At 40.7% G+C, this 16,221-nt stretch overlaps 1 protein-coding gene and 1 pseudogene across 3 annotated transcripts in view; both read left to right on the plus strand.

The window, feature by feature from the left end:
* The window catches only part of LOC114112083 (PDZ and LIM domain protein 7-like), a 29,576-nt pseudogene extending 25,467 nt beyond the window's left edge, over nt 1–4,109 (plus strand).
* A 293-nt stretch (nt 4,110–4,402) lies between these two features.
* EIF5A2 (eukaryotic translation initiation factor 5A2) overlaps nt 4,403–16,221 on the plus strand; it is a 28,782-nt gene continuing 16,963 nt past the window's right edge. For all 3 annotated transcript variants that reach the window (XM_004003164.5, XM_027958395.3, XM_042234585.2), the window contains exons 1-3: nt 4,403–4,494; nt 5,159–5,352; nt 5,888–5,992. In XM_004003164.5, the coding sequence (XP_004003213.1) occupies nt 5,188–5,352; nt 5,888–5,992 (270 nt within the window). In that variant the 5' untranslated portion in view covers nt 4,403–4,494; nt 5,159–5,187. The remainder of the gene's footprint in view (nt 4,495–5,158; nt 5,353–5,887; nt 5,993–16,221) is intronic.

Consider the following 16,221-nt stretch of genomic DNA (forward strand, 5'->3'; position numbering starts at 1 on the left):
TCCAAGTCTTAAGAATTTCCAGATCTTTTACCTCCTTGGTTAAATTTATTCCCTAGAATTTTATTCTTTTTGAAGAAATTGCAACTGGACTTCCTTTTTATTAAAGTATTAATGATTTACAATATTAATTTCAGGTGTACAGTATAGCAATTCAGTATTTTTGCAGATTATACTCCATTATAGATTATTACAGGTAGTAGATATAACTCCCTGTGCTATACAGTATGTCTTTGTTAATTATCTATTTTATATACAGTAGTTTTTATCTATTAATCCCATACCTCTAATTTGTTCCTTCCTGAATTCAGGTTGTTAATACTTTCATATTGCACTATGCTTATTATTCTCCCTTCTTGTAGTGTCTTTGTCTGGTTTTGGTTAATAGAGTAATGCCGGACTCATAAAGTGAGTCCAGAAGTGATCACTCATCTTTCAGTTCAGTTCAGTCACTCAATTGTGTCTGACTCTTTGTGACCCCATGAACCACAGCACACCAGGCCTCCCTTTCCATCACCAACTCCCTGAGTTTACCCAAACTCATGTCCATTGAGTCGGTGATGCCATCCAACCATCTCATCCTCTGTTGTCCCCTTCTCCTCCTGCCTTCAGTCTTTCCCAGCATCAGGGTCTTTTCAAATGAGTCAGCTCTTCACATCAGGTGGCCAAAGTATTGGAGTTTCAGCTTCAACATCAGTCCTTCCAATGAACACTCAAGACTGATCTTTAGGATGGACTGGTTGGATCTCCTTGCAGTCCAAGGGACTCTCAAGAGTCTTCTCTGACACCACAGTTTTAAAAGCATCAATTCTTCGGTTCTCAGCTTTCCTTATAGTCCAACTCTCACATCCATACATGACCACTGGAAAAACCATAGCCTGGACTAGATCTTTGTTGACAAAATGTGTCTGCTTTTTAATATGCTGTCTAGGTTGGTCATAACTTTTCTTCCAAGGAGTAAGCATCTTTTAATTTCATGGCTGCAGTCACCATCTGCAGTGATTTTGGAGCTCCCCAAAATAAAGTCAGCCACTATTTCCCTTGTTTCCCCATCTATTTGCCATGAAGTGATGGGACCAGATGCCATGATCTTCATTTTCTGAATGTTGAGCTTTAAGCCAATTTTTTCACTCTCCTCTTTCACTTTCATCAAGAGGCTCTTTAGTTCTTCTTCACTCTCTGCTATAAGGGTGGTGTCATCTGCATATCTGAGGTATTGATATACCTCCCAGCAATTCCTGCTTGTGCTTCATGCAGCCCAGAATTTCTCACGATGTACTCTGCATATAAGTTAAACAAGTGGGGTGACAAGGTGACAATATACAGCCTTGACGTACTCCTTTCCCAATGTGGAGCCAGTCTGTTGTTCCATGTCTAGTTCTAACTGTTGCTTCCTGACCTGCATACAGATTTCTCAAGAGGCAGGTCAGGTGGTCTGGTATTCCCATCTCTTGAAGAATTTTCCACAGTTTATTGTGATCCACACAGTCAAAGGTTTTGGCATAGTCAATAAAGCAGAAATAGATGTTTTTCTGGAATTCTCTTGCTTTTTTGATGATCCAACAGATGTTGGCAATTTGATTTCTGGTTCCTTTGCCTTTTCTAAAACCAGCTTGAACATCTGGAAGTTCACGGTCACTGGAAGAGCTTACAAAAAATTGGTATTAATTCTTCTTTAAATGTCTGTTATAATGCACGAGTAGAACTATCTGGTTCTGAACTTTTCTTTGTTGGGAGCTTTTGATTACTGACCTATAATTCTTCCTACTAAATGATCTGTTTAGATTTTTCATGATTCAGTCTTGGTAGGTTGGACATTTCTAGTAATTTATCGATTGTTATATTTCAACTGAACAATACCTAGACCAGATAAAGTGGGCCAAGACCTTTATTTCAGCATCCTGTAGTTATTTCTTTAGCAGCATTATATCTGTTAAAATTGCTAGATTGTATCCTGCACTGGACAGCAAGTACCTAATGAACAACAGGCTGTCCTGATTAACACAGTCATTTCAGTGCTGAGTGCACTAAGATAAAAAGTAACCCTCATTTTTCATAGATTACACATTTATGAATATGCCTGATTACTAAAGTTTACTTGTGACCCCAAAAATCAAATTTTGCTGTGTTTTCTTGCTCATTTGTGGACATTTACCAAATAGAAGATTTTAGTCAGCCAATACACATTTTCCTAGCTAAGGTCAAAGAAGGCAGTGCTCTGCCTTCTTGTTTCAGATATCAAACTGTAAACAAGTGTTCTTTTCACAGTCCGTGTTTCTTTTTGCTTTTTTGTGACTTTCGTTGATGACTTGGTTGTTTAAAATGGTCCCAAATATAGTATTTTGTAGTGCTCTCTAGTGTTCCTAAGCACATGTAGGCTGTGATGTGCCTTACAGAGAACACACGTGTTAGATAAGCTTCCTTTGTACATGAATTACAGTGCTGTTGGCTGCGACTTAAATGTTAATGAACCAATTTATATTAAATACAGTGTCTTCAAACAAGCACACACAAAGCAAGATTATATATAAGTTAGCTGACCAAAATGTGATGCTCATGGGACTGTAATATGTACTTCCTCTAGTAGCAACAGTTCAATATTCACTAATCCAGTGTTCCAGCAACTTGACTAGAATCAACTATATTTGTTGAATGCATGGAGCTGGATCATTCGATTCCAAACCCAAATCTGTGACTGCAGTATATGGTGGTATATAGGCAGCATGCAGTAGTATATGGTAACAGTGACTGTGGAGACAAACTTCCTTAGAGTTTATGCTGGCTCTTTGACTTGCTAGCTGTCTAATTTGGGGCAAATAATTTAACTTTTCTCAGCCTTCTTCCACAATTTAAAGTGCAGACAAAATAGTTGCTAATGGTTGCCTGGGCTGGGTGTTGGGGGAGGGGACTGACCACAAAGAGGCACAAAGAAAGTTTTGAGAAACATTCTATATCTTGTTTATAGGTTTACAGTGGTAGTTACATAACTGCCTATGTTTTTCAAAACTCATAGAACTTAAAAGGGTAAATTTCATTTTGTATAAACTCTAACAGTAAATTTGAAGGTTGAAAAAGGAGTAACAGTCAAGATTAAAGGAATAATGGACATAAAACATTTACTGCACTACCTGCTTATATATTCTAAATACTTGTAACTTTCTAACAGTAATAGGGAAAGGTTAGGGGGTGTAAGGAAAAGCTGAGTGGACTCCTGAACCAGGGTCCTAATCTGGCTCTTTCACATATTAGCTAGATGCTGAGCTCAGTTTAGGGTGTTCACTTGCTTACTGTAAATCTTAGACTGGACAACACACGTGAAACATCTGTGTAAACCATGGAGTCACACAGAAGATTGAGAAATGGAATTTTTCATGAGACAGCAGTACAAATCACAGGGCCACATAAACTGGGGTGTTAAGGTCATCTCTGCAAGGTAGTAGAATTTGGTGGGCTGTGAAACCACTGAGAAAAGGAGAATGCATCTTTTTTTAAGAAACTCGGTCCTAATCCTATTCAAGTCACTACTGGCTCCACATTAATTCCAAGACAACCCAACTGGCCTAATGAGGTACAGGCATATCTCAAACTCGAAGGAATGCCAATGCCAGGAGGATGTAAGAGCTGAGTTTGGCAGAACATCTTTCTGCTGGACAAAGCAGTAGGAGTCAGACACCACTTGCCTCCAAAACTCGGTAACAGCCTCTGATGGGAGGAGTGTGAGGAGAGAGTTAGGTCATTTCACCGCTGCTTTTTAGTTCGTGGATGTCTCAGGAGTTCTCACGCTTGAGAGCAGATCAGCAGTGGCAGCCGCTGCTGGAATCTCATCGTGGGTGGTTGGTGTCTCCCGCGAAGCCCACAGTGGGAGCCCAGTAACATCATACTGCACTGGGGCTCTTCCTCAAGGAAAAAGCATGGTTTGGAAGGCCAAGTACGGCTTCAAGTTGGGCCAGAAGTTGGAACCCAAAGTTCCCTCCAAAGCCACTACACTCATTGAATTCGCACGCCTTTTGAGTTCTGACAGCCGTCACATGACAACTACCACACACCTGAGGGCACGGGCCGTCGAGTGCGTGGCTTGGTTTCCATTCAGTTCGACAGGGACCCTAACTTAATCGCACCTGGAAGTCTGAGAGAGCACGTTTCCTTGCCGGCGAGTTTACCCTCAGCAACCAAACTCCATAAAGTGCTCTTCACGCCGGAAGTGCACTAATCCGCAGCACGTGGGGTTGCCAGGGCGCTCTTCACGTGACTGGGCGGGGCCTCAGGAAGCTTATAGCCAATGGTAGCGCGAGAGGGCGGTGCCTATGACGCGCCGGGACCTATCCCGGAAGTGGGGCTGAGGTGGGGGCGGGAAAGGGCGGGGAGGCCGGGGTGTGGAAAGTGTGGCGGCCCCGCCCCGTCTCTTGGAACTGCCGCGGCCGCCACAGCTGCCGCCGCCGCAGCTGTGCGGGACCGGCGCGGGTGCGCAGGCAAAAGGCTCTCTTTACCTTCTGAAAGGTGAAGACTCGGGGAAAAGGTGGTGGGGCTGCGACCGGAGCGAGGAAGGGCTGGGGTAGGCAGCCAGAGCCGAGCCCCGACCAAGAAGAGGAGGAAGGATGGATGGGGGACCGAGGCGAGCGCGGGACCCGCCAGGGCTCAGGCCCGTGAGGCGCCGGGCCGGGGATGTCGGCAGGACAGAGGGTGTCTGAGAGGTCGAAGTGACGCCGCTGCAGGCTGGAGGGAGAAGTGTGCGCCCATTGCCCGAGGGCCAGGTGCTGAGGCCAGGTCCTGTTATCCGCATCCTTCGCAGGGATGTGCGGCCTGGGCTGGGTCCCCCGCACTGAGGATCCGGGCGGCGGCGGAGGGCCGGGCGGCGTGGTACGGGAAGGTCGTCCGGCGGTGGGACGGTGGGGGCCGGGATTTGCTGCCCCCCGAGCGGGTGAGCGCCCTCGGCGGGTATTCCCCAACCCCAGCGAGCTCTGCTGCGACTTCTCTCCCACCTCCCCACCAAAGGATGGAAAAGTTTGCAAGGCCGGAGTTAAAAAGTGCCTACTATTCCGGGTGGGTGTTCTATAAATGCAGAAATAATAGATCCATGATGCTTGGCTCGTAACTTGTCCGAAATGAGGCGTTTCCCTGCTTGCATGCTAGTTGTTAAAAACTAAACAAACTTTTTGCATAGTACCCTCAGAGGAATCTCCCCAGCCCACCATGGCGGATGAAATTGATTTCACTACTGGAGATGCTGGGGCTTCCAGCACTTACCCTATGCAGTGTTCCGCCCTGCGCAAAAACGGCTTCGTGGTGCTCAAAGGACGACCATGCAAGATAGTGGAGATGTCAACTTCCAAAACTGGAAAGCACGGTCATGCCAAGGTAAATGCCCTTTCTGGTCTGCCTTGGCGTTGGGGTTTTGATCACTTGTATTCCATTACAGAACATGAGGTTTCTGAACTTATAAGTGTATAAGAACAAATATTTTTTTTCTTCCCACAATTACTGGGTGATCAGCTATTTGAATACTGAAAGGTAGCATTTCCTTCTTGGGCCCTAATAATGTTTCATTAACTGGGAATTGAAACTTTCCTGAATCCTAGTGACTTAGGCAATCTGTTTTACAAATGAGAAAACCTGTTCTAACATTCTAAGGAATTTTTCTTAAGCACTTTTATGATTGAGTTGCTAGACTGTATGATATTGGGTCTTGATATGTCATGATACTGTTTAGTTGTTCACTGCTTCTCAGTTGTATGATCACTGCTTTTTTTTTTTTTTTAAGAAAGTAAAATTAGATGACCTTGGAAGGAGAAAGAATCTGTCATAATCAGCATTGGTATTATGCTTCTGTGTATGTAATGAGTGATATCTTGGCAAAGATTAAACAGATTCCCTGTTCTCCCTTCTCTGTTAGGTTCACCTTGTTGGAATTGATATTTTCACGGGCAAAAAGTATGAAGATATTTGCCCTTCTACTCACAACATGGATGTTCCAAATATTAAGAGAAATGATTATCAAGTAAGTATTCATTTCCTTTAAAATACTGCTTGTTTCCTAAAGGTGCAAATACTTTCTACTGTCAGTTGTAATTTAATAAAACCCACAAGTAGTTTTGTAGGTTTTTCTAACCCATTATTAGGTACTGCTTATCTTAGAAATGGGAGAAATATCGTGCTATTTAACACTTGTACTTTATCTAGGATGACTGCTAGTTTGCCCTTTAACATTCTTGCATTTTAAAAATTTGAACACTTCCTGTTTTTCAGATCACATGACTCCATATTGTGAGTCCAATGTTTAGTAAAGTTACTGTTCTCTTTGCTGTAAATTATTTTAAGTTTAAATAATTCCCTTTTGGGTATTTTTTTTTTCCAACCTTACCAGGCCTAAGATTCTCAAGAAATTTCTGGAATTCATGTTCCAACAACCAAGTTTGTATGTGTTAATGAGTGTCAGAATTTAGTGTCCTTAAATAGGGAAATAAGTTGAAAGCCATAAATACAAAGGATAAAGTGTATGGTCACTGAATAAGGTGAAGGAAATTTAAAAAAAGCTTCCTAGTTGTTTTATTTATGTTCAGTGACCATGCTGTGAAATTATAGGTATAAACTGCAACTTTTAGTTCCAGTTATACATTTGGATAAGTCATAAACATGATAGCATTTTCTTGTTTGGAGTATCGATAGTAACTAAACCACTGACCTCATAGGATGTGGGAACTCAGATTAATCATAACTAAAGTCTTTCTTGAAAGTCTTCAATTTCTTTATCAAGCATGCTATATATAGAACTCTTTTCTTTTCATTTTACATAGTGAAAAATACAAATGTGATGCTCAATTTGTTTTACCCAATTTAAACTGATTTCTTTCCATACCTTATATTGTGTTTATAATTTTTAAAGAATGTTACCATTAACTGCAATATACGATGATCTCCTTTTAGTTTTTGTCCACATGTAAACATATTTTTACACAATTTTAATCTAGTAAGCAGTTTTATATTTTCATTTTCCCCCTTAATAAATGTTTTCTATTGTTGTTTAAAAGTCTGTAGAAATTTGAATTGTCTTAGTAGAATAATAGAAAGTTTTTTTTTTAAGTCAGACAGATGTGAGTTTCGATCTAGTCCTGCCACTTTCAAGCTAGGTGATCTTGGACAAATTATGCAACCTTTCTAAGCCTCCGTCTTCGTATCTACAAAGGAGGGATAATATGAAGATTAAATGAGAAAATGTACCCCTAATTACCTCTTAGATATATGCTCCAAAGTAGTTTTTCCTGTATAAAAACTTCACTTAATCACTTATTCTTGGAGTACTTAATTTAGACATTGCATACAGTGCTGCTGCTGCTACTGAGTCGCTTCAGTCATATCTGACTCTGTGGGTGCTTGGTAAACATTTGTTAAATGCATACATGATTATTCAATGAGGTAAGGATGGTACAGCCAACTAAAGCTAAGCATAGAATTTTCTTTTGCCAAAAATGAATTTCTGTTTTCATCGTTAACATGTGAATGCTTTGAATATGCAATATCCATTAACATTCATTCAGTATATAATGCTTTTGCCTTTGAGTGTTTCAGAAAAATAGTATCAGTAGTTCAGATGACTACCACTGTGATCAAATTAGCCAATCATTGATTAGAACTCAGGATTAACATAAAGGAAAATTTTGGTTTGAGTTGTATTTTGGCAGGACCAGAACTAGAATGAGGGAAATGAGATTAGTAAACCACTTGCCTCAAGCACAAATTTTACATAAAGACAAGACCAGTAACAATGCCAAGCCACATAGGGGCCTAAGTCAGAAGGGAAAAATCAGAAATTCTGATCTTGTCTGAAAATTTGTTCATTATAGAATTTTTGCATTTTAATTTTTAAAAATACTACCTTAACCTGATCACTGAGGGTTTTGTGTGTTTGTGTACACATGCACACCACCTTAAATTTTGCACCCAAAACAAGTGCCTCACATGGTTCACTGTAGTCCCAGCCTTTGGTATATAGTCTGTGTTGCAGAGCTGGTAAGAAAATGGCTCAAGCCTAACAGTGTTAGGATTAGATCCTTTCTTTGCCATCTACTAATTACATGGCGTTTGTTGACGAGTTATTTAATCTCTCATCTGCCTTTTTGTAAAATAAGGATAATAATAAACTCCTCATGGAATCACTGTAAGGATTAATTAGTTAATTCTTAGAACAGTGCCTTGCAGAGTGAGCACTCAGTGATCACACCCCTTCTTTATCAAGTCAGCATAGAATACTTATTTCTGTTCATTAAAAAAAATTAGTTCGATGAACCTTTCCAGTTATATTCATTGTGCTATGGTGGTCTTCACTATCCAAGTGGCTTGATTCAGTTTCTACTTATTCTTTGGCTACTTGTAGTCCTTTGTGTTTGCTGAATTCAGTATTTCAAGTGCCAGTTTGGCAGTCAGCTGAAGTGAAATATATACATAAGTGTGTATGTGTATTCATTATAATAATTAAAAGGTAAATCTTTGTTTAAGAAAAGAAAAGTATTTATATTTTTATGTATTTTAAAATAAATTCAAAATGAAAGAAAAATTGTCCCCTGAATTCCATTCCAAGATGTAGCTGGAATTGCTAATTTCTATCCTTTCTCTCAAAACTAGTTATGGTTGTGTGGGGCTCACTGATAGTGTAAAATATAAATACACTTAAACACTTTTGGGAATCCCCAGACTCTTAAGTATAGAAACGCTTGTTTAAACTCTGCTACTCCCTTGAATCATATTGCTTTAGAAAGTTCTGTGTTCCTGTGCACCACACCACAAGTTAAATACATTTTTGTCATTCACTAAAGTTTTATCTGTCATTTAAAGATCATTTTTCAGAAGGAAAGCTAATCACTACAGGACATGTTAAAGTATAGATTGTGTATCTTTGGATTATTGGTGAATTTCCAAAACGATGAATATTAAATCCTAGTATACTCTTCAAATAAGTGTATGCCTTTTGTATAAGGAGTCGAATTTTGTTGTTGCAGCTTAAAATAGAACAACAAAGAAAACAATGATGCAGTGAGTTCTCTGTGTTTGAAGTCTTTTTATACTTTTTAACCTGTTTGTGGAATCTTTGTGTTCCCTGGTAGAAGCAGTGTTTCTTTGGAATAAAAACCCTATAAATCAGCAGATCCCAGTATTTCAGGGAGAAGAAACATATTTTACTACAGGATCAGTGACGGTAATAGTGAGAAGAGCCTTCTACCTTTGGTTCCTAGGCCTGTGTATTTTACCTTGGGAGAAATAGTACCATATATTGGAATATATTGTAACTTGTAAAACAGCACCCAGGCCTGCATTGTCCAGCAGGTGGCAAAGATGAGTAGGCCAATGCAAACTCAGAATGATGGGAGTACATGGAGCAGTGAATCCTCTGAGCGTTGTCCTGCTGTCTATTTTGCCTGTCAAATGAATTTTTTAACCAGAAATGATACTGTGTGAGGTACTGAAGGAATGTGACAGTTTATAAATCCACAGATGAGATTTCAGCAGAAGCACTGCAGGCAGCAAAGGCAAATTTATATGTAAAGTAAGAATATATTGCAGTGAGCACAAACTGCTGCCTCTTCCATGATGGAGGGAATATACTATCACCAGGCAGCTGGCTCTTTGCCCTAGGTTCAGTTCAGTCACCCAGTCGTGTTTGACTCTTTGCGACCCCATGAACTGCAGCACGCCAGGCCTCCCTGTCCATCACCCGGAGTCCACCCAAACCCATGTCCATTGAGTCGGTGATGCCATCCAACCATCTTACCCTCTGTCGTCCCCTTCTCCTCCTGCCCTCAATCTTTCCCAGCATCAGAGTCTTCTCAAATGAGTCAGCTCTTTGCATCAGGTGGCCAAAGTACTGGAGTTTCAGCTTCAACATCAGTCCCTCCAATGAACACCCAGGACTGATTCCTTTTAGGATGGCCTGGTTGGATCTCCTTGCAGTCCAAGGGACTCTCAAGAGTCTTCTCCAACACCACAGTTCAAAAGCATCAATTCCTTGGCACTCAGCTTGCTTTATACTCCAACTCTCACATCCATACATGACCACTGGAAAAACCATAGCCTTGACTAGATGGACCTTTGTTAACAAAGTAAGTCTCTGCTTTTTAATATGTTGTCTAGGTTGGTCATAACTTTTCTTCCAAGGAGTAAGCGTCTTTTAATTTCACGGCTGCAATCACCATCTGCAGTGATTTTGGAGCCCCCAAAAATAAAGTCAGCCACTGTTTCCCCATCTATTTGCCATGAACTGATGGGACTAGATGCCATGATCTTCATTTTCTGAATGTTTAGCTTTAAGCCAACTTTTTTACTCTCCACTTTCACTTTCATCAAGAGGCTATTTAGCTCTTGTTCACTGTATGCCATAAGGGTGGTGTCATCTGCATATCTGAGGTTATTGATACTTCTCCCGGCAATCTTGATTCCAGCTTGTGCTTCATCCAGCCCAGAGTTTCTCATGAGGTACTCTGCATATAAGTTAAATAAGCAGGGTGACAATATACAGCCTTGATGGACTCCTTTTCCTATGGAACCAGTCTGTTCCATGTCCAGTTCTAACTGTGGCTTCCTGACCTGCACACAGGTTTCTCAAGAGGCAGGTCAGGTAGTCTGGTATTCCCATCTCTTTTAGAATTTTCCAGTTTATTGTGATCCACACAGTCAAAGGCTTTGGCATAGTCAATAAAGCAGAAATAGATCTTGCTTTTTCCATGATCCAGCGGATGTTGGCAATTTGATCTCTGGTTCCTCTGCCTTTTCTAAAACCAGCTTGAACATCTGGAAGTTCACAGTTCACATATTGCTGAAGCCTGGCTTGGAGAATTTTGAGCATTACTTTACTAGTGTGTGAGATGAGTGCAATTGTGCGGTAGTGTGAGCATTCTTTGGCATTGCCTTTCTTTGGAATTGGAATGAAAACTGACCTTTTCCAGTCCTGTGGCCACTGCTGAGTTTTCCAAATTTGCTGGCATATTGAGTGCAGCACTTTCACAGCATCATCTTTCAGGATTTGAAATAGCTCCACTGGAATTCCATCACGTCCACTAGCTTTGTTCATAGTGATGTTTCCTAAGGCCCACTTGACTTCACATTCCAGGATGTCTGGCTCTAGGTGGGTGATCACACCATTGTGATTATCTGGGTCGTGAAGATCTTTTCTGTACAGTTCTTCTGTGTATTCTTGCCACCTCTTCTTAATATCTTCTGCTTCTGTTAGGTCCATACCATTTCTGTCCTTTATCGAGCCCATCTTTGCATGAAATGTTCCCTTGGTATCTAATTTTCTTGAAGAGATCTCTAGTCTTTCCCATTCTATTGTTTTCCTCTATTTCTTTGCATTGATCGCTGAGGAAGGCTTTCTTATCTCTCCTTGCTATTCTTTCGAACTCTGCATTCAAATGGGTATATCTTTCCTTTTCTCCTTTACTTTTTGCTTCCCTTCTTTTTACAGCTATTTGTAAGGCCTCCTCAGACAGCCATTTTGCTTTTTTGCGTTTATTTTTCTTGGGGATGGTCTTGATTCCTGATTCCTGTACAGTGTCATGAACCTCCATCCATAGCTCATCAGCCACTCTATCTATCAGATCTAGTCCCTTAAATCTATTTGTCACTTCCACTGTATAGTCGTAAAGGATTTGATTCAGGTCATACCTGAATGGTCTAGTGGTTTCCTCCACTTTCTTCAATTTCAGTCTGAATTTGGCAATAAGGAGTTCATGATCTGAGCCACAGTCAGTACCCAGTCTTATTTTTGCTGACTGTATAGAGCTTCTCCATCTTTGGCTGCAAAGAATATAATCAATCTGATTTCAGTATCGACCATCTGGTGATGTCCATGTGTAGAGTCTTCTCTTGTGTTGTTGGAAGAGGGTATTTTCTATGACCAGTGCATTTTCTTGGCAAAACTCTGTTAGTCTTTGCCCTGCTTCATTCCGCATTCCAAGGCCAAATTTGCCTGTTACTCTAGGTGTTTCTTGACTTCCTACTTTTGCATTCCAGTCCCCTATAATGAAAAGGACATCTTTTTTGGGTGTTAGTTCTAGAAGGTCTTGTAGGTCTTCATAGAACCGTACAGCTTCTTCAGCATTACTGGTCAGGGCATAGACTTGGATTACCGTGATATTGAATGGTTTGCCTTGGAAACGAACAGAGATCATTCTGTCGTTTTTGAGGTTGCATCCAAGTACTGCATTTCAGACTCTTTTGTTGACCATGATGGCTACTCCATTTCTTCTGAGGGATTCCTGCCCGCAGTAGTAGATATAATGGTCATCTGAGTTAAACTCACCCATTCCAGTCCATTTTAGTTCGCTGATCCCTAGAATGTTGACATTCTCTCTTGCCATCTCTTGTTTGACCACTTCCAATTTGCTTTGATTCATGGACCTAACATTCCAGGTTCCTATGAAATATTGCTCTTTACAGCATCGGACCTTGCTTCTATCACCAGTCACATCCGCAACTGGGTTTTGTTTTTGCTTTGGCTCCATTCCTTCATTCTTTCTCGAGTTATTTTTCCACTAGCATATTGGGCACCTACCAACCTGGGGAGTTCCTCTTTCGGTATCCTATCTTTTTGCCTTTTAAATACTGTTCATGGGGTTCTCAAGGCAAGAATACTGAAGTGGTTTGCCATCCCTTCTCCAGTGGACCACATTCTGTCAGACCTCTCCACCATGACCTGTCTTGGGTGGCCCCATAGGACATGGCTTAGTTTCATTGAGTTAGACAAGGCTGTGGTCCATGTGATCAGATTGGCTAGTTGTCTGTGATGGTGGTTTCAGTGTGTCTCTCTCTGATACCCTCTCTCCGTGCCTACCGTCTCACTTGGGTTTTTCTTACCTTGGACGTGGGGTATCTCTTCATGGCTACTCCAGCAAAGTGCAGCTGCTGCTCCTTACCTTGGACGTGGGGCAGCTCCTCTCGGCCGCTGCCCCTGACCTTGGGCTCCTGACCTTTGCCGTAGGAAATAGTGCCATATCAGTGACTCTGCATTGGTCTGTGCTCTGAGGTACCAGCAGCAGCTGTAGTCAGTAGTGGCTGTAGGTCACATCAGCCTTGGTGAGAAAAAACCTGTGTCAATTAGCTTACGCCACAATGGCCAGTCATTGATAAGCAATTGAGCAAGGACTGAGAAGACTACAGTAAGAAACTAAGTGACATTCGCTGATAGAATAATCTTGTCACATAACTATCTGCCTCCTCAGTAGCATGTCCTCTTGGTAAGCATTTATACAGACACATTCTCTATTCAGAGAGGCCCCTCCAGGTACCACTCTGTCAAACCGTATTGTCAGCAGTTTTCCCATCTTGTTCTTTCAGTGTGGTTAAACTTCCATACAGACTATGAGCCATTGCCCATCATCCATGTAAATCTAAACCTTCAGTTCTTTATCTTCTGAGTCCAGTGTATGAAGTTCTCATCCTCACTGTCTCTTTGAGTAGTTTCATCAGACCATGCAAAACCATCTAGAAACCACTCTGCATTTTTTTATTTTTCAGTCAGCTGCTCATAGGGAACTCCCCCAACAAAGCCACTGGTATGAGTTGAGGGGGAAGTGGTGGATGTTGCAGCTTGCCTGTGCCTTCAGGACCTGCTCAGGTTGGTCTCCTATATGCAGCTTCCACTTGATGAAGTGGTGCTGTGCATACCCAGTTTTATGGCTTGATGGGTCAGATAGCACTCTAGTTGATAATAGTGTTATTTACTTGTGTTGTTTGATAACAGTGGTCAAGCATTCAGTTCCTTCTTGCTCAATATCCTCCCTAGGCCCCCACTCCTCCCCCTGCTGCCAGGGACTAGCAGCTCTAAAGAAGTAGCTTGAGAGTGCTGGAGGAAGAGGAAAAGGAAGAAGGAGAAAAAAAGGAGGTCTTACCGAAAAGTCTGACTGTTTTGAAATATATCGAGAAATAAAATTAAGTTCAGAAGTTAGGGCTAAGAAGGCACCTGTAGTGATGTTATTCCTTCTCCAGCTTTCTGCTGTTGTGTACCAACAATACAAATACAGGCAAAAAGTTGCCCCATAATTTTCCTTTTTCATGTTCTTATCTGACCACTAATGGACAGAATCTTCAGTCACTGGCTTTCCCCACATACTTGCTTTCAGTTCATGCTTTGTTTCCTCAGCTCCCTGTGCATCCAACTATTTAGTGGTTACAGTGCTCTTTCTAGAATTCTGATATACCATAGCATTTTATTTTTTGCTTTTTATAGTAGACATTTTCAAAATATGATGAACCTCATATACCCATCATCCACCTTAAAAAATTATCAATACATAGCAAATCTTATTTCATTTATACCCCACCATCTACTTTTATATCCTGTATCCTCTATCTCTTGATTATGTTGAAGCTAATTCCAGATATTACGTTATTTATCATTTCATCTGCAAATATTTTGATACACATTTTTAAAAGGTAAGGGCTGTAAAGAGCAAGATCAAAGCAAACTATGGCACCTCCAAAATTAGTAATTCCTTAATGTATTCAAATATCCAATCAATATCTACATTTTCTTAATTGCATTTGTGTTTTGCTTTTTCAGATGTGATAGTTGTTTTTATTTTGTAGTTTTTCTAAATCAGGACCTAAATAAAGTCCACACGTTGAAATTGGTTGAGGTATCTCTTAAATCTGCTTTATAGGTTCTCTTCTCTCATACATGCATTTGAGTCTCTCTTTCCTCCCTTCCTTATTTATCTTTCTCTCTGTGTCCCCTCTCAATTGTTTGATGAAGAACGTTGCTCTGTAGACTTTCCCACAGGCTTTATTTTGCTAATTGCATTTTCCTCGTTCTTTAACATGTTCCTTTGTCCCATATATTTCTGAAAATGGATAATTAAATGTACAGATCTAGTTTAGATTTTTATTTTTTTCATCTTTTTTCTTTAACAAGAACTACCCCAAAGGTGATGTTCTGTGCAGTCATCAAGTAAATGAATCTTATAGTTTGCTCTTTTGTGATGTTATTAGATATGTAATAACTGCCTCAATCCATTAACTTACTAGGGAAGACAAAGTAATAATAATCAGTTCTTTTTTTTTTAAATTTTAAAATCTTTAATTCTTACATGCGTTCCCAAACATGAACCCCCCCTCCCACCTCCCTCCCCATAACATCTCTCTGGGTCATCCCCATGCACCAGCCCTAAGCATGCTGTATCCTGCGTCAGACATAGACTGGCGATTCGATTCTTACATGATAGTATACATGTTAGAATGCCATTCTCCCAAATCATCCCTCCCTCTCCCTCTCCCTCTGAGTCCAAAAGTCCGTTATACACATCTGGGTCTTTTTTGCTGTCTTGCATACAGGGTCGTCATTGCCATCTTTCTAAATTCCATATATATGTGTTAGTATACCGTATTGGTGTTTTTCTTTCTGGCTTACTTCACTCTGTATAATCGGCTCCAGTTTCATCCATCTCATCAGAACTGATTCAAATGAATTCTTTTTAACAGCTGAGTAATACTCTATTGTGTATATGTACCACAGCTTTCTTATCCATTCATCTGCTGATGGACATCTAGGTTGTTTCCATGTCCTGGCTATTATAAACAGTGCTGCGATGAACATTGGGGTACATGTGTCTCTTTCAATTCTGGTTTTCTCGGTGTGTATGCCCAGCAGTGGGATTGCTGGGTCATAAGGTAGATCTATTTGCAATTTTTTAAGGAATCTCCACACTGTTCTCCATAGTGGCTGTACTAGTTTGCATCCAACAGTGTAGGAGGGTTCCCTTTTCTCCACACCCTCTCCAGCATTTATTGCTTGCAGATTTTTGGATCGCAGCCATTCTGACTGGTGTGAAGTGGTACCTCATTGTGGTTTTGATTTGCATTTCTCTAATAATGAGCGATGTTGAGCATCTTTTCATGTGTTTGTTAGCCATCCGTATGTCTTCTTTGGAGAAATGTCTATTTAGTTCTTTGGCCCATTTTTTGATTGGGTCGTTTATTTTTCTGGAATTGAGCTGCATAAGTTGCTTGTATATTTTTGAGATTAGTTGTTTGTCAGTTGCTTCATTTGCTATTATTTTCCCCCATTCAGAAGGCTCTTTTCACCTTGCTTATATTTTACTTTGTTGTGCAGAAGCTTTTAATTTTAATTAGATCCCATTTGTTTATTTTTGCTTTTATTTCCAGAATGCTGGGAGGTGGATCATAGAGGATCCTGCTGTGATTTATGTCGGAGAGTGTTTTGCCTATGTTCTCCTCTAGGAG

This window comes from Ovis aries, chromosome 1 (assembly GCF_016772045.2).
Source record: "Ovis aries strain OAR_USU_Benz2616 breed Rambouillet chromosome 1, ARS-UI_Ramb_v3.0, whole genome shotgun sequence".
Taxonomy (NCBI): Eukaryota; Metazoa; Chordata; class Mammalia; order Artiodactyla; family Bovidae; genus Ovis; species Ovis aries.